Here is a 13,209-nt window from a genome sequence, read left to right on the forward strand (position 1 = left end):
CCTCTCCTCTCCAGCCCTCTCCTCTCCAGCCCTCTCCTCTCCAGCCCCCAGCCCTCTCCTCTCCAGCCCCCAGCCCTCTCCAGCCCCCAGCCCTCTCCTCTCCAGCCCCCAGCCCTCTCCTCTCCAGCCCTCTCCTCTCCAGCCCCCAGCCCTCTCCTCTCCAGTCCCAGAAATGAATGAGGGCGACAGAGAAGTGAGGGAGACAGGGAGACAGGGAGACAGGGAGACAGGAAGAGAGGGAGAGAGGGAGAGAGGGAGAGAGGGAGAGAGGGAGACAGGGAGAGAGGGTGACAGAGAGAGAAGTAGGCAGGGAGAGAGGGAGAGAGGGAGAGAGTGAGGCAAGGAGACATGGTGACAAAGTGACAGAGAGACAGGGAGAGAGGAAGGGAGGGAGAGAGTGAGGCAGGGTGTGAGCAGGGTGTGAGTCTTTCCAAGGGAACCCTCCAGAAGGTCTAACTGACACAGAGGACTCCTCCAAGCCTCCAGCCTCCCTCGCTACAGCAGGCAGCATTGTGATGCTGGATTATAGAGCCACAGAGAAAACGTAATCCTTCTCGATGGCTCCCCCACCTACACCCCAATCTACCTCCTTCCCTCTCCATCCCTACTTTATAATCTCCCCTGACTCCTGAGGGGTTTGGGGTGGGCAGGGGAGTGTGTGTGTGGGGGGGTATAATTAGGAAGACGGAATGTTTCCTAACAAAGGAGACATGATCCCATAGTGGAGGTTTGACACTATGGGACAGAGGGGGGAGGGGCTGCAGCCCTCATGCTCTCAGGACAGCTGTTGTCTGGACTCTACACCTTCTACTTCTGCTGTCAAAACCATGAACACAGCCAGCTTCATGGTGTGGCTGGAGGGATGTATGGATGGACGGAGGAGTGGATGGATGGACGGACGGGTGGACGGATGGACGGGTGGATGGGTATGGATGGATGAATGGAAGGGTATGGATGGATGGAAGGGTATGGATGGATGGAAGGTTTGATGTTTAGGGGCTGAGAGAAGAGACAGAAGGGTTTAGAAAATGTTGAGGGTAGGTGTATATGTATCGGTGGTTATGGTAGGTGTATATGTATCGGTGGTTAGGGTAGGTGTATATGTATCGGTGGTTAGGGTACATTTAGTCATTTAGCAGACGCTCTTATCCAGAGCGACTTACAATAAGTACAGGGACATTCCCCCGAGGCAAGTAGGGTGAAGTGTTTTGCCCAAGGACACAACATAATTTGACACGGCCGGGAATCGAACCAACAAGCTTCTGATTAATAGCCCGACTCCCTAACCGCTCAGCCACCTGACCCCTAGGGTAGGTGTATATGTATCGGTGGTTAGGTGCCACCGAGGGAGTGGAGGGACCCTGGACGAGAGCAAACCAGGGGTTTCTGTGTCGGCAGCCACACACCAATCGGCCATTCAGAAGTTCAGATGGGGGGGGGGCATCTGTGAGAAAACCCCCCTGACTACCAGTCCAGTCCACACACAGAGCAACACTACCAGTACCTCTCGCAGAGCAACACTACCAGTACACACACAGAGCAACACTACCAGTACCTCTCGCAGAGCAACACTACCAGTACCTCTCGCAAAGCAACACTACCAGTACACACACAGAGCAACACTACCAGTACCTCTCGCAGAGCAACACTACCAGTACACACACAGAGCAACACTACCAGTACCTCTCGCAGAGCAACACTACCAGTACCTCTCGCAGAGCAACACTACCAGTACACACACAGAGCAACACTACCAGTACCTCTCGCAGAGCAACACTACCAGTACACACACAGAGCAACACTACCAGTACCTCTCGCAGAGCAACACTACCAGTACCTCTCGCAGAGCAACACTACCAGTACACACACAGAGCAACACTACCAGTACCTCTCGCAGAGCAACACTACCAGTACACACACAGAGCAACACTACCAGTACCTCTCGCAGAACAACACTACCAGTACCTCTCGCAGAGCAACACTACCAGTACACACACAGAGCAACACTACCAGTACCTCTCGCAGAGCAACACTACCAGTACACACACAGAGCAACACTACCAGTACCTCTCGCAGAGCAACACTACCAGTACCTCTCGCAGAGCAACACTACCAGTACACACACAGAGCAACACTACCAGTACCTCTCGCAGAGCAACACTACCAGTACACACACAGAGCAACACTACCAGTACCTCTCGCAGAGCAACACTACCAGTACCTCTCGCAGAGCAACACTACCAGTACACACACAGAGCAACACTACCAGTACCTCTCGCAGAGCAACACTACCAGTACACACACAGAGCAACACTACCAGTACCTCTCGCAGAGCAACACTACCAGTCCACACGCAGAGCAACACTACCAGTCCAGTACATCACACAGAACAACACTACCAGTCCACACGCAGAGCAACACTACCAGTACACACACAGAGCAACACTACCAGCCCAGTACCTAACACAGAGCAACACTACCAGTACCTCTCGCAGAGCAACACTACCAGTACCTCTCGCAGAGCAACACTACCAGTCCAGTACATCACACAGAGCAACACTACCAGTCCAGTACATCACACAGAACAACACTACCAGTCCACACGCAGAGCAACACTACCAGCCCAGTACCTCTCGCAGAGCACCACTACCAGTACCTCTCGCAGAGCAACACTACCAGTCCACACGCAGAGCAACACTACCAGTCCAGTACATCACACAGAACAACACTACCAGTCCACACGCAGAGCAACACTACCAGTACACACACAGAGCAACACTACCAGTCCAGTACATCACACAGAGCAACACTACCAGTCCAGTACATCACACAGAACAACACTACCAGTCCACACGCAGAGCAACACTACCAGCCCAGTACCTCTGGCAGAGCAACACTACCAGTACCTCTCGCAGAGCAACACTACCAGTCCACACGCAGAGCAACACTACCAGTCCAGTACATCACACAGAACAACACTACCAGTCCACACGCAGAGCAACACTACCAGTACACACACAGAGCAACACTACCAGCCCAGTACCTAACACAGAGCAACACTACCAGTACCTCTCGCAGAGCAACACTACCAGTACCTCTCGCAGAGCAACACTACCAGTCCAGTACATCACACAGAACAACACTACCAGTCCACACACAGAGCAACACTACCAGTCCACACGCAGAGCAACACTACCAGCCCAGTACCTCTCGCAGAGCAACACTACCAGTACCTCTCGCAGAGCAACACTACCAGTCCACACGCAGAGCAACACTACCAGTCCAGTACATCACACAGAACAACACTACCAGTCCACACGCAGAGCAACACTACCCGTACACACACAGAGCAACACTACCAGTCCAGTACATCACACAGAACAACACTACCAGTACACACACAGAGCAACACTACCAGTCCACACGCAGAGCAACACTACCAGCCCAGTACCTCTCGCAGAGCAACACTACCAGTACCTCTCGCAGAGCAACACTACCAGTCCACACGCAGAGCAACACTACCAGTCCAGTACATCACACAGAACAACACTACCAGTCCACACGCAGAGCAACACTACCCGTACACACACAGAGCAACACTACCAGTCCAGTACATCACACAGAGCAACACTACCAGTCCAGTACATCACACAGAACAACACTACCAGTCCACACGCAGAGCAACACTACCAGCCCAGTACCTCTCGCAGAGCAACACTACCAGTACCTCACACAGAACAACACTACCAGTACCTAACACAGAACAACACTACCAGTCCAGTACATCACACAGAGCAACACTACCAGTCCAGTACATCACACAGAACAACACTACCAGTCCACACGCAGAGCAACACTACCAGCCCAGTACCTCTCGCAGAGCAACACTACCAGTACCTCTCGCAGAGCAACACTACCAGTCCACACGCAGAGCAACACTACCAGTCCAGTACATCACACAGAACAACACTACCAGTCCACACGCAGAGCAACACTACCAGTACACACACAGAGCAACACTACCAGTCCAGTACATCACACCGAACAACACTACCAGTCCACACGCAGAGCAACACTACCAGCCCAGTATCTAACACAGAGCAACACTACCAGTACCTCTCGCAGAGCAACACTACCAGTCCAGTACATCACACAGAACAACACTACTAGTACACACACAGAGCAACACTACCAGTCCAGTACCTCTCGCAGAGCAACACTACCAGTACCTCTCGCAGAGCAACACTACCGGTCCACACGCAGAGCAACACTACCAGTCCAGTACATCACACAGAACAACACTACCAGTCCACACGCAGAGCAACACTACCAGTACACACACAGAGCAACACTACCAGTCCAGTACATCACACAGAACAACACTACCAGTCCACACGCAGAGCAACACTACCAGCCCAGTACCTAACACAGAGCAACACTACCAGTACCTCTCGCAGAGCAACACTACCAGTACCTCTCGCAGAGCAACACTACCAGTCCAGTACATCACACAGAACAACACTACCAGTACACACACAGAACAACACTACCAGTCCAGTACATCACACAGAACAACACTAGCAGTCCAGTACATCACACAGAACAACACTACCAGTCCACACGCAGAGCAACACTACCAGCCCAGTACCTAACACAGAGCAACACTACCAGTACCTCTCGCAGAGCAACACTACCAGTACACACACAGAGCAACACTACCAGTACAGTACATCACACAGAGCAACACTACCAGTACACACACAGAGCAACACTACCAGTCCAGTACATCACACAGAGCAACACTACCAGTACACACACAGAACAACACTACCAGTACACACACAGAGCAACACTACCAGTCCAGTACATCACACAGAGCAACACTACCAGTACACACACAGAGCAACACTACCAGTACACACAGAGCAACACTACCAGTACTTCACACAGAGCAACACTACCAGTACACACACAGAGCAACACTATCAGTCCACACACAGAGCAACACTACCAGTACACACACAGAGCAACACTACCAGTACACACATAGAGCAACACTACCAGTACCTCACACAGAACAACACTACCAGTACATCACACAGAGCAACACTACCAGTCCAGTACATCACACAGAGCAACACTACCAGTCCAGTACATTACACAGAACAACACTACCAGTCCACACGCAGAGCAACACTACCAGCCCAGTACCTCACACAGAGCAACACTACTAGTACCTCACACAGAGCAACACTACCAGTCCACACACAGAGCAACACTATCAGTACCTCACACAGAGCAACACTACTAGTACCTCACACAGAGCAACACTACCAGTCCACACACAGAGCAACACTACCAGTACCTCACACAGAGCAACACTACCAGTACCTCACACAGAGCAACACTACCAGTACCTCACACAGAGCAACACTACTAGTACCTCACACAGAGCAACACTCAGAATGAACCAGATATTGGTTCACATAGGCCCCTGGCCACAACACACAGACACATCAACAACTGTTGTTCAGTTTCTCCTCAGCATCACTGAAACAATCACATTCATTTCATGCAAATGATGAAGACTGTAGTCCTCAAACACTGTGGTCAACAAACTAAAGATAATGTAGCATCATGTCAAGACACTCAGCACTTCATCAGCTACAAGCTTCAAGTTATTTAACTGAAGTTATTTTAGCACCCGTGTTGACACAGTTCCCCAGCGTCACAGTCACGTAAGAGGTGATTCAGGAGAACCTGTCTGTGCAGCCTGGAGCACTGGGAGCTCTGAAAACCAACATACTTGTAGACGATTATTTTGTTCAGCCGGGTTGGCCTGGCACACGTTTAAAGGAGCTCTGTGTTTCACCCCAACGTGAGCAGATGATGGATGACCCAAACAAGCCTGCGGGGCGAGGAGGAGGCTGGGGGGGTTAGGATACACTCACATATCAGCATCGTATCTCATATCTCAGAAGTCTGGGCTAGGCTCTGCACCTGCTTGTAGGAGCGAGAGAATGTGTGTGTGTGTGTGTGTGAGAGAGAGACAGAGAGAGAGAGAGGAACAGAGAGAGAGAGATAGAGAGAGCTAGAGAGAGAGACAAGGATAGAGATGAACAGAGAGAGAGAGAGAGAGAGAGAGAGAGAGAGAGAGAGAGAGAGAGAGAGAGAGAGAGAGAGAGAGAGAGAGAGAGAGAGAGAGAGAGGAACAGAGAAATACAGAGAGGAACAGTGATAGAGAGTAACAGAGAGAGAAACAGAGAGATAGAGAGGAACAGTGAGGTAGAGAGAGAAACAGAGAGATAGAGAGAGAAACAGAGAGATAGAGAGAAACAGAGAGATAGAGAGAGAAACAGAGAGATAGAGAGAGAAACAGAGAGATAGAGAGAGAAACAGAGAGATAGAGAGAGAAACAGAGAGATAGAGAGAAACAGAGAGATAGAGACAGGAACAGAGAGATAGAGAGAGAAACAGAGAGATAGAGAGAGGAACAGGGAGATAGAGAGAGGAACAAGGAGATAGAGAGAGGAACAGGGAGATAGAGAGAGGAACAGGGAGATAGAGAGAGGAACAGGGAGATAGAGAGACCTTTCACGTTTCACATTCCCTAATCAAACCCTCTTCCGTACCTCCCATTGTACATGCAAAACAATACAGCTATCTGGCCCCTGATTAATGCACAATTAGTGGTGTGTTGTGTCAGCGCGGTGATCTGCCCGCGGTGATCTGCCTGCGGTGCTGCCGGGTTGTTCAAGCGCTCGGCTCCCCTCCAGCTGGCCACAGATCGTCATGGCGATGTGTTGGGCTTCACTTGCCAGCTGGCTCTGTGACGGACCTGCGTGTTCCTTTCTGACAGGCGACGGCATCTCCTCGCAACTTGAGGAGCAACGCAGAGAAAAAAAAAAGAAAAAAAAAAGAACAAATCAAGCCTTTTGTGTGTGTGTGTGTGTTTTTAAGACTTCACAAAGGAAGTGAAACTTCCGGAGTTGTGAAGAACCTGAGTTTTTTGTTCTCAAGGACTCTAGAACATATGGAACTGGAATCCAAAATAAAAATGTTTCCCAATCTTGGAATGTTTACCTTCACAAATCCCACATTCCCAAAACCATTCAGTCACAGTGACCAGGAACAGAAGGCCCATCATTACTATGGAAACAACATTGAAACATGTCCCCCCCCCCCTCCTGCCCAGCGCCGCCTCCCCGTGGCTGTCCACAGTCCTGAAGGACCCAGTCTGAATACTGGAGTTTAGGCCTCGTACCAAAAACAGAGCCATCTGCAGGCTGTTAGAGCAGAGACCCTGCCAAATACTGCTCCCTCCTCTCTTCCCCTGGCTCCCTAATGTGATTAATCTAAATACTAAATAACAATTAACACTCGGTTGACACTCTCCCTCCAACAGTGGATACAGGAAGTGTGCCAAACGAAACAGGAAACAAACCATTGTCTTGCCAAGTACATTACCAGAGATCAGCAGTGAAAATCTGTTCACTTGTTTCTTGAGTTTCCTCCAAGCTGTCCTCTGAGTCTCATGTAGGCTTGATTGCTCCCGTCGCTGAGTGTAACAGATATGAAACAGACCCAGCATGAGTTAATAACCTCACATGTCCACACCGCTCTGTCAACACTGCATCTGTCAAACAGGTCATCGATGCTCCATCTCTGGTCCTGCCAGGGGCATGGCTCATTAGGTCCATGACCCTCCACCACGCTCCAGTAACAGAAGCTCTCCCAGGTCCATGACCCTCCACCACGCTCCAGTAACAGAAGCTCTCCCAGGTCCATGACCCTCCACCACGCTCCAGTAACAGAAGCTCTCCCAGGTCCATGACCCTCCACCACGCTCCAGTAACAGAAGCTCTCCCAGGTCCATGACCCTCCACCACGCTCCAGTAACAGAAGCTCTCCCAGGTCCATGACCCTCCACCACGCTCCAGTAACAGAAGCTCTCCCAGGTCCATGACCCTCCACCACGCTCCAGTAACAGAAGCTCTCCCAGGTCCATGACCCTCCACCACGCTCCAGTAACAGAAGCTCTCCCAGGTCCATGACCCTCCACCACGCTCCAGTAACAGAAGCTCTCCCAGGTCCATGACCCTCCACCACGCTCCAGTAACAGAAGCTCTCCCAGGTCCATGACCCTCCACCACGCTCCAGTAACAGAAGCTCTCCCAGGTCCATGACCCTCCACCACGCTCCAGTAACAGAAGCTCTCCCAGGTCCATGACCCTCCACCACGCTCCAGTAACAGAAGCTCTCCCAGGTCCATGACCCTCCACCACGCTCCAGTAACAGAAGCTCTCCCAGGTCCATGACCCTCCACCACGCTCCAGTAACAGAAGCTCTCCCAGGTCCATGACCCTCCACCACGCTCCAGTAACAGAAGCTCTCCCAGGTCCATGACCCTCCACCACGCTCCAGTAACAGAAGCTCTCCCAGGTCCATGACCCTCCACCACGCTCCAGTAACAGAAGCTCTCCCAGGTCCATGACCCTCCACCACGCTCCAGTAACAGAAGCTCTCCCAGGTCCATGACCCTCCACCACGCTCCAGTAACAGAAGCTCTCCCAGGTCCATGACCCTCCACCACGCTCCAGTAACAGAAGCTCTCCCAGGTCCATGACCCTCCACCACGCTCCAGTAACAGAAGCTCTCCCAGGTCCATGACCCTCCACCACGCTCCAGTAACAGAAGCTCTCCCAGGTCCATGACCCTCCACCACGCTCCAGTAACAGAAGCTCTCCCAGGTCCATGACCCTCCACCACGCTCCAGTAACAGAAGCTCTCCCAGAAGTCCGGCTCAGGCTGCTGTGAGCTGGCTGCTGTGTTTGTCTGGAGGCAGTCAGGAACTATCTTTAAATATGAACTCAGCTCAGTCTGGAGACTGACTGGGCCTAGCTGTGTGAGGAGGATGGCTGTAGGTGGGAGAGAGAGGTTCCTGGAGGAGGATGGCTGGTGGTGATGGGAGAGAGAGGTTCCTGGAAGAGGAGAAGGAGGGCTGGTGGTGGGAGAGAGAGGTTCCTGGAGGAGGAGGATGGCTGGAGGTGGTGGGAGAGAGCCTCCTGAAGGAGGAGGAGGGCTGGAGGTGGTGGGAGAGAGAGGTTCCTGGAGGAGGAGGAGGAGGGCTGGAGGTGGTGGGAGAGAGAGGTTCCTGGAGGAGGAGGAGGATGGCTGGAAGTGGTGGGAGAGAGGTTCCTGGAGGAGGAGGAGGATGGCTGGAAGTGGTGGGAGAGAGGTTCCTGGAGGAGGAGGAGGATGGCTGGAAGTGGTGGGAGAGAGGTTCCTGGAGGAGGAGGAGGAGGGCTGGAGGTGGTGGGAGAGAGAGGTTCCTGGAGGAAGAGGAGGATGGCTGGAAGTGGTGGGAGAGAGAGGTTCCTCTCTAGAAGCAGTGGTTCAGTTTGCACACAGAAGCGGGAATGCCATGGAAACGGTTATTGTTTGAGAAGCTCAATGGGAGAGCAGTCTTTTATTCTTCTGCGTCACTCCTGGCCTTTGAAGGCCGCTATTCTCCCCCTGTCCCCCTCTCCTCCTCTCCCCCCTACCCCTCTCCTTCTCCCCCTCTCTCCGCTTGCCCTCTCTCTCTCTACCTCAGTCTTCCTCAATATCTACTGAGACACATGTTATCTCCATCTCCTTCACTCTCCCTCTCCACGTTCCTCTCTCTCTCTCTCTCTCTCTCTCCGCGTTCCTCCCTCCCTCCCCCTCTCTCTCTCTCTCTCTCTCTCTCTCCGTGTTCCTCTCCCTCTCAGTTCAGTTCAGAATGCTTTATTGGCATGACAGTTCGGGCTGAGCAGTATTGCCAAAGCAGTCCACACTGAGGGGACATTTTAACATAAATATCATAACATATAACAAGGAGTCTAACAATAATACAGTTTTTCCTCGATTGCTAAGACACATTTCTTGAAACAGCCACCCATTTTCTCAAAACTGTAAACACAAAACTCAATTTCCAAAACCTCTGACTCTTCTGGCAAAACCAAACACTCACCCCTAAACCATGTAACTTGTGCTCAAAATCAAACATTGCTTTCAGATCATAAACACAGCAAATCAATATACAAACACTATGGAGCAATCAATAGACACAGCACAAAAAATGGAGCATCCAGGGCATGTAGTTACACGTAAAGACACGTGTTTATGTTTACACAGTAAATTCATTGACGTAGCAATAAAGAAAATGGATTTGGGATTTTGAAACACTGGATTTTGGTGTTTTAACACCCATTGACACTTCCCTGCTGTATGACTATGTTTAGCCTGTGTTCTGTTCCTCTCTTTCACAAACCGGCTCTGGAGGAGCCTCAATGAATTGCTCCTCCCAAGGTTTCTTCCATTTGTTTTCCTCTAGTGAGTTTTTTTCTGGGAGTTTTTCCTTGTCTTCCTTGAGGGTTTAGGTTGGTTGAGGGGCAGTTCTATGGGCGTATGTGAATCCCTCTGTGACATTGCTTGTAAAAAGGGCTATACAAATACTGTAAATTTGATTTGAAAATATTACAGTAACCATCACAACTTAGTTTTTCACGATTGCTAAAACACATTTCTTGAAACAGTCACCACTTTTCTCAATACTGTAAGCACAAAACCTCATCTTCAAGCACTATTTACAAAACCTCTGAATCGTCTTGCAAAATGAAACTTTGATGATGATGAAAAATGATATACACTATCAAGCAATCAGTAAACAATACACCAAAAAAACATTTTTTATCTCAAAACAAATTTTATATTTACTGTATCCGTCATTGTCTTTTGATGAACGAAAACATGTTCTATCATAGTAGCTCAAAATTGATCAGAAATTACTACTCTGCTTTGCTCTTTGCCATTTTTTTTCTTTCTTTCTCCTCCTTGTACCCCTATACAGTACTGTACCCTGCATGTCACTACTTGACAACAACTCACTCTTGTTCTTTGTTGATATGAACCTGCAACCAGTCAAAATCTATTGAGCAGTCAGTACTGTTACTGTAAGAAGCACAATGTTCAGGGCCATACAATTTGTTCATTGTACAGTATACAGCCTACATCTGAGCAACCAAACCTAGCAATCTGCCTAGCGCCTGTCGTTTTTCTCTGTGTTCGTTTTCTGCTCTTTTAGAAGGTTAATAATTTCCTCTTCGCTGTTGATTTCTTCATTGTCATCTGGATAGTAAAACTCCTCGATATCGCTCATTTTGAAGATTATGTCAAAGGGCAATAAGTATCCGTATCAGACTGCAGAAGGGCGAGGAGGTCAATACGCGGCTGGCATGACTACCCATTAGCCAATTAGAACGCTCGTACTGTCGTTGCCATATAATAATGTATATTGCATACTTTTTTTTGTAGATTAGGATGTTTATTACTATTATTTATTTTTATTTTATTCTATTTTATTTGAGATTATCATAGATGTAATCTATGTTCCTAGTACTTAAATGTTATGTTATGCTAGGTTGCTTGCGTTGTCTTGTCCCAAAAATTTCAATGGAATCAAAAGCTTTTCTGAAGTCCACAAAACAGGTAAAAAATTTGCGTTTTTTCGTTTGGTGTAAAATAAATTCAATTAGTGTATGTAGGGTGTAAATGTGGTCTGTGGTGCGATATTTTGGAAGGAACCCAATTTGGGTTTTGCTCAGTGTACTGTGTTCATTAAGGAAGTTTAGAATTCTGTTGTTTAAGATACTACAGAATAGCTTCCCCAGATTACTGCTCACACAGATACCTCTGTAGTTGTTGGGGTCACATTTGTCTCCACTCTTACAAATAGGTGTTATAATGCCTTAATTCCAAATGCTAGGAAAGTGTCCAGATTTGAGTATTATATTGAATAACTTGAGTACTGCTGTCTGCATTTCTGGAGAGCTACTTTTAAGCATTTCATTTCTAATGCGGTTGGGACCACAGGCCTTTTTGGCTTCAAGGGACTGGATCTTTGTTACCAATTCTTCCTTTGTAATCTGTAAATCAAGTGGGTTTTGGTTGTTTTAATGGTTGCTTCTAGTTTTCTTAGTTGTTTGATTGTTAGGTTTTGATTTTGGTTCTTACTTTCTAGTGGGATTTCTTGGTATAGGTGGTATAGGTGGTAGCACTGCTCTTGAGGTGCTCATGTTATTCCACATTTCCCAGAATTGGTTTTGGTCAATTGACTGTTCTATATCATTGAGTGTTTTAATTGAGCTTTTTCTTTTTAATAGTTTGTTTATATTGTTTGAGGATTTGGCAGTACCTCAGGCGTAGAACTCATAATCAAACCATTTCTCTTTTTTAATTTTGTTGGGTTTAATATTTACTTTCTGCAAGCCAGCTTCTTTTGCAGCATTGTCATAGATACGGTTTATATCACTCACGGCCATCTCAACACCCTCTTGATCAGCATCATATTGATTTTGATCACAGAAGCATTTAATTTTATTGGTAATTTTTGTTGAATTTAAGGCTAATGTGAATTTGTTGGCACTGTCTGTTTCCCATTTGTAGGGCTGGTTAAGTTTGTACTGTTTAGAGGGATCAGTCATTGTGCCATTATTGCAATTTGGCTTTTTCAGGAACACATTGATTTGATTGTGGTCTGAGAGTGGGCTTTGTTGCCTTACAGTGAATGTATTGAAGGAGGAGGGGTCTATGTCTGTGACTGCATAGTCTACTACGCTGCTTCCTAGTGTTGAGGAGTATGTGTACCTCCCTAAGGAGTCCCCTCTGATTCTGCCATTTAGGAAGAACAGGCTTGAGGTGCGACAAAGGTGTACTAACTCCCTCCCGTAGTAAATAATAGTGGCCCCCCCAGTGGTGGAATCAACTCCCCACCTCCATCAGAGACACTGACTGTCTCTCCACCTTCAAGAAAAGGCTCAAGACGCACTTGTTCCGGGAGTACAACGGTACTTAGGAATGGTTCGCTTGACCCGACTTCCAAGCTCTCTCTTGGAAGTCGCTTTGGATAAAAGCGTCTGCTAAATGAATAAATGTAAATGTACCCCATCTATACCAAACACATGGTTGTTGTCCTGCGGATCTACTATATGGTCAGGTTCAGTTCCTGTCCTCTCTTTCTCTCTTTCTCTCTCTCTCTCTCTCTCTCTCTCTCTCTCTCTCTCTCTCTCTCTCTCTCTCTCTCTCTCTCTCTCATCTGTTACTTGTCATGGTCTCTGCATGTTAAGAAGTTCCCACCTTCAGACCGAGACAAGCAACCTGTGAGGAACCATTCATACAAACACACCT

The 13,209-nt window shown here is 48.6% G+C and overlaps 1 protein-coding gene across 1 annotated transcript in view; it reads left to right on the forward strand.

The window, feature by feature from the left end:
- Positions 1-13,209, forward strand: part of LOC134024039 (trichohyalin-like) — a gene marked incomplete at both ends in the record, with an annotated part of 126,012 nt that overhangs the window by 25,740 nt on the left and 87,063 nt on the right. Inside the window, one exon of the mRNA XM_062466421.1 lies at positions 6,134-6,244. Coding sequence (XP_062322405.1) covers positions 6,134-6,244 — 111 coding nt within the window. The remainder of the gene's footprint in view (positions 1-6,133; positions 6,245-13,209) is intronic.

Source organism: Osmerus eperlanus, chromosome 7, assembly GCF_963692335.1.
Source record: "Osmerus eperlanus chromosome 7, fOsmEpe2.1, whole genome shotgun sequence".
In the NCBI taxonomy this organism is placed as follows: Eukaryota; Metazoa; Chordata; class Actinopteri; order Osmeriformes; family Osmeridae; genus Osmerus; species Osmerus eperlanus.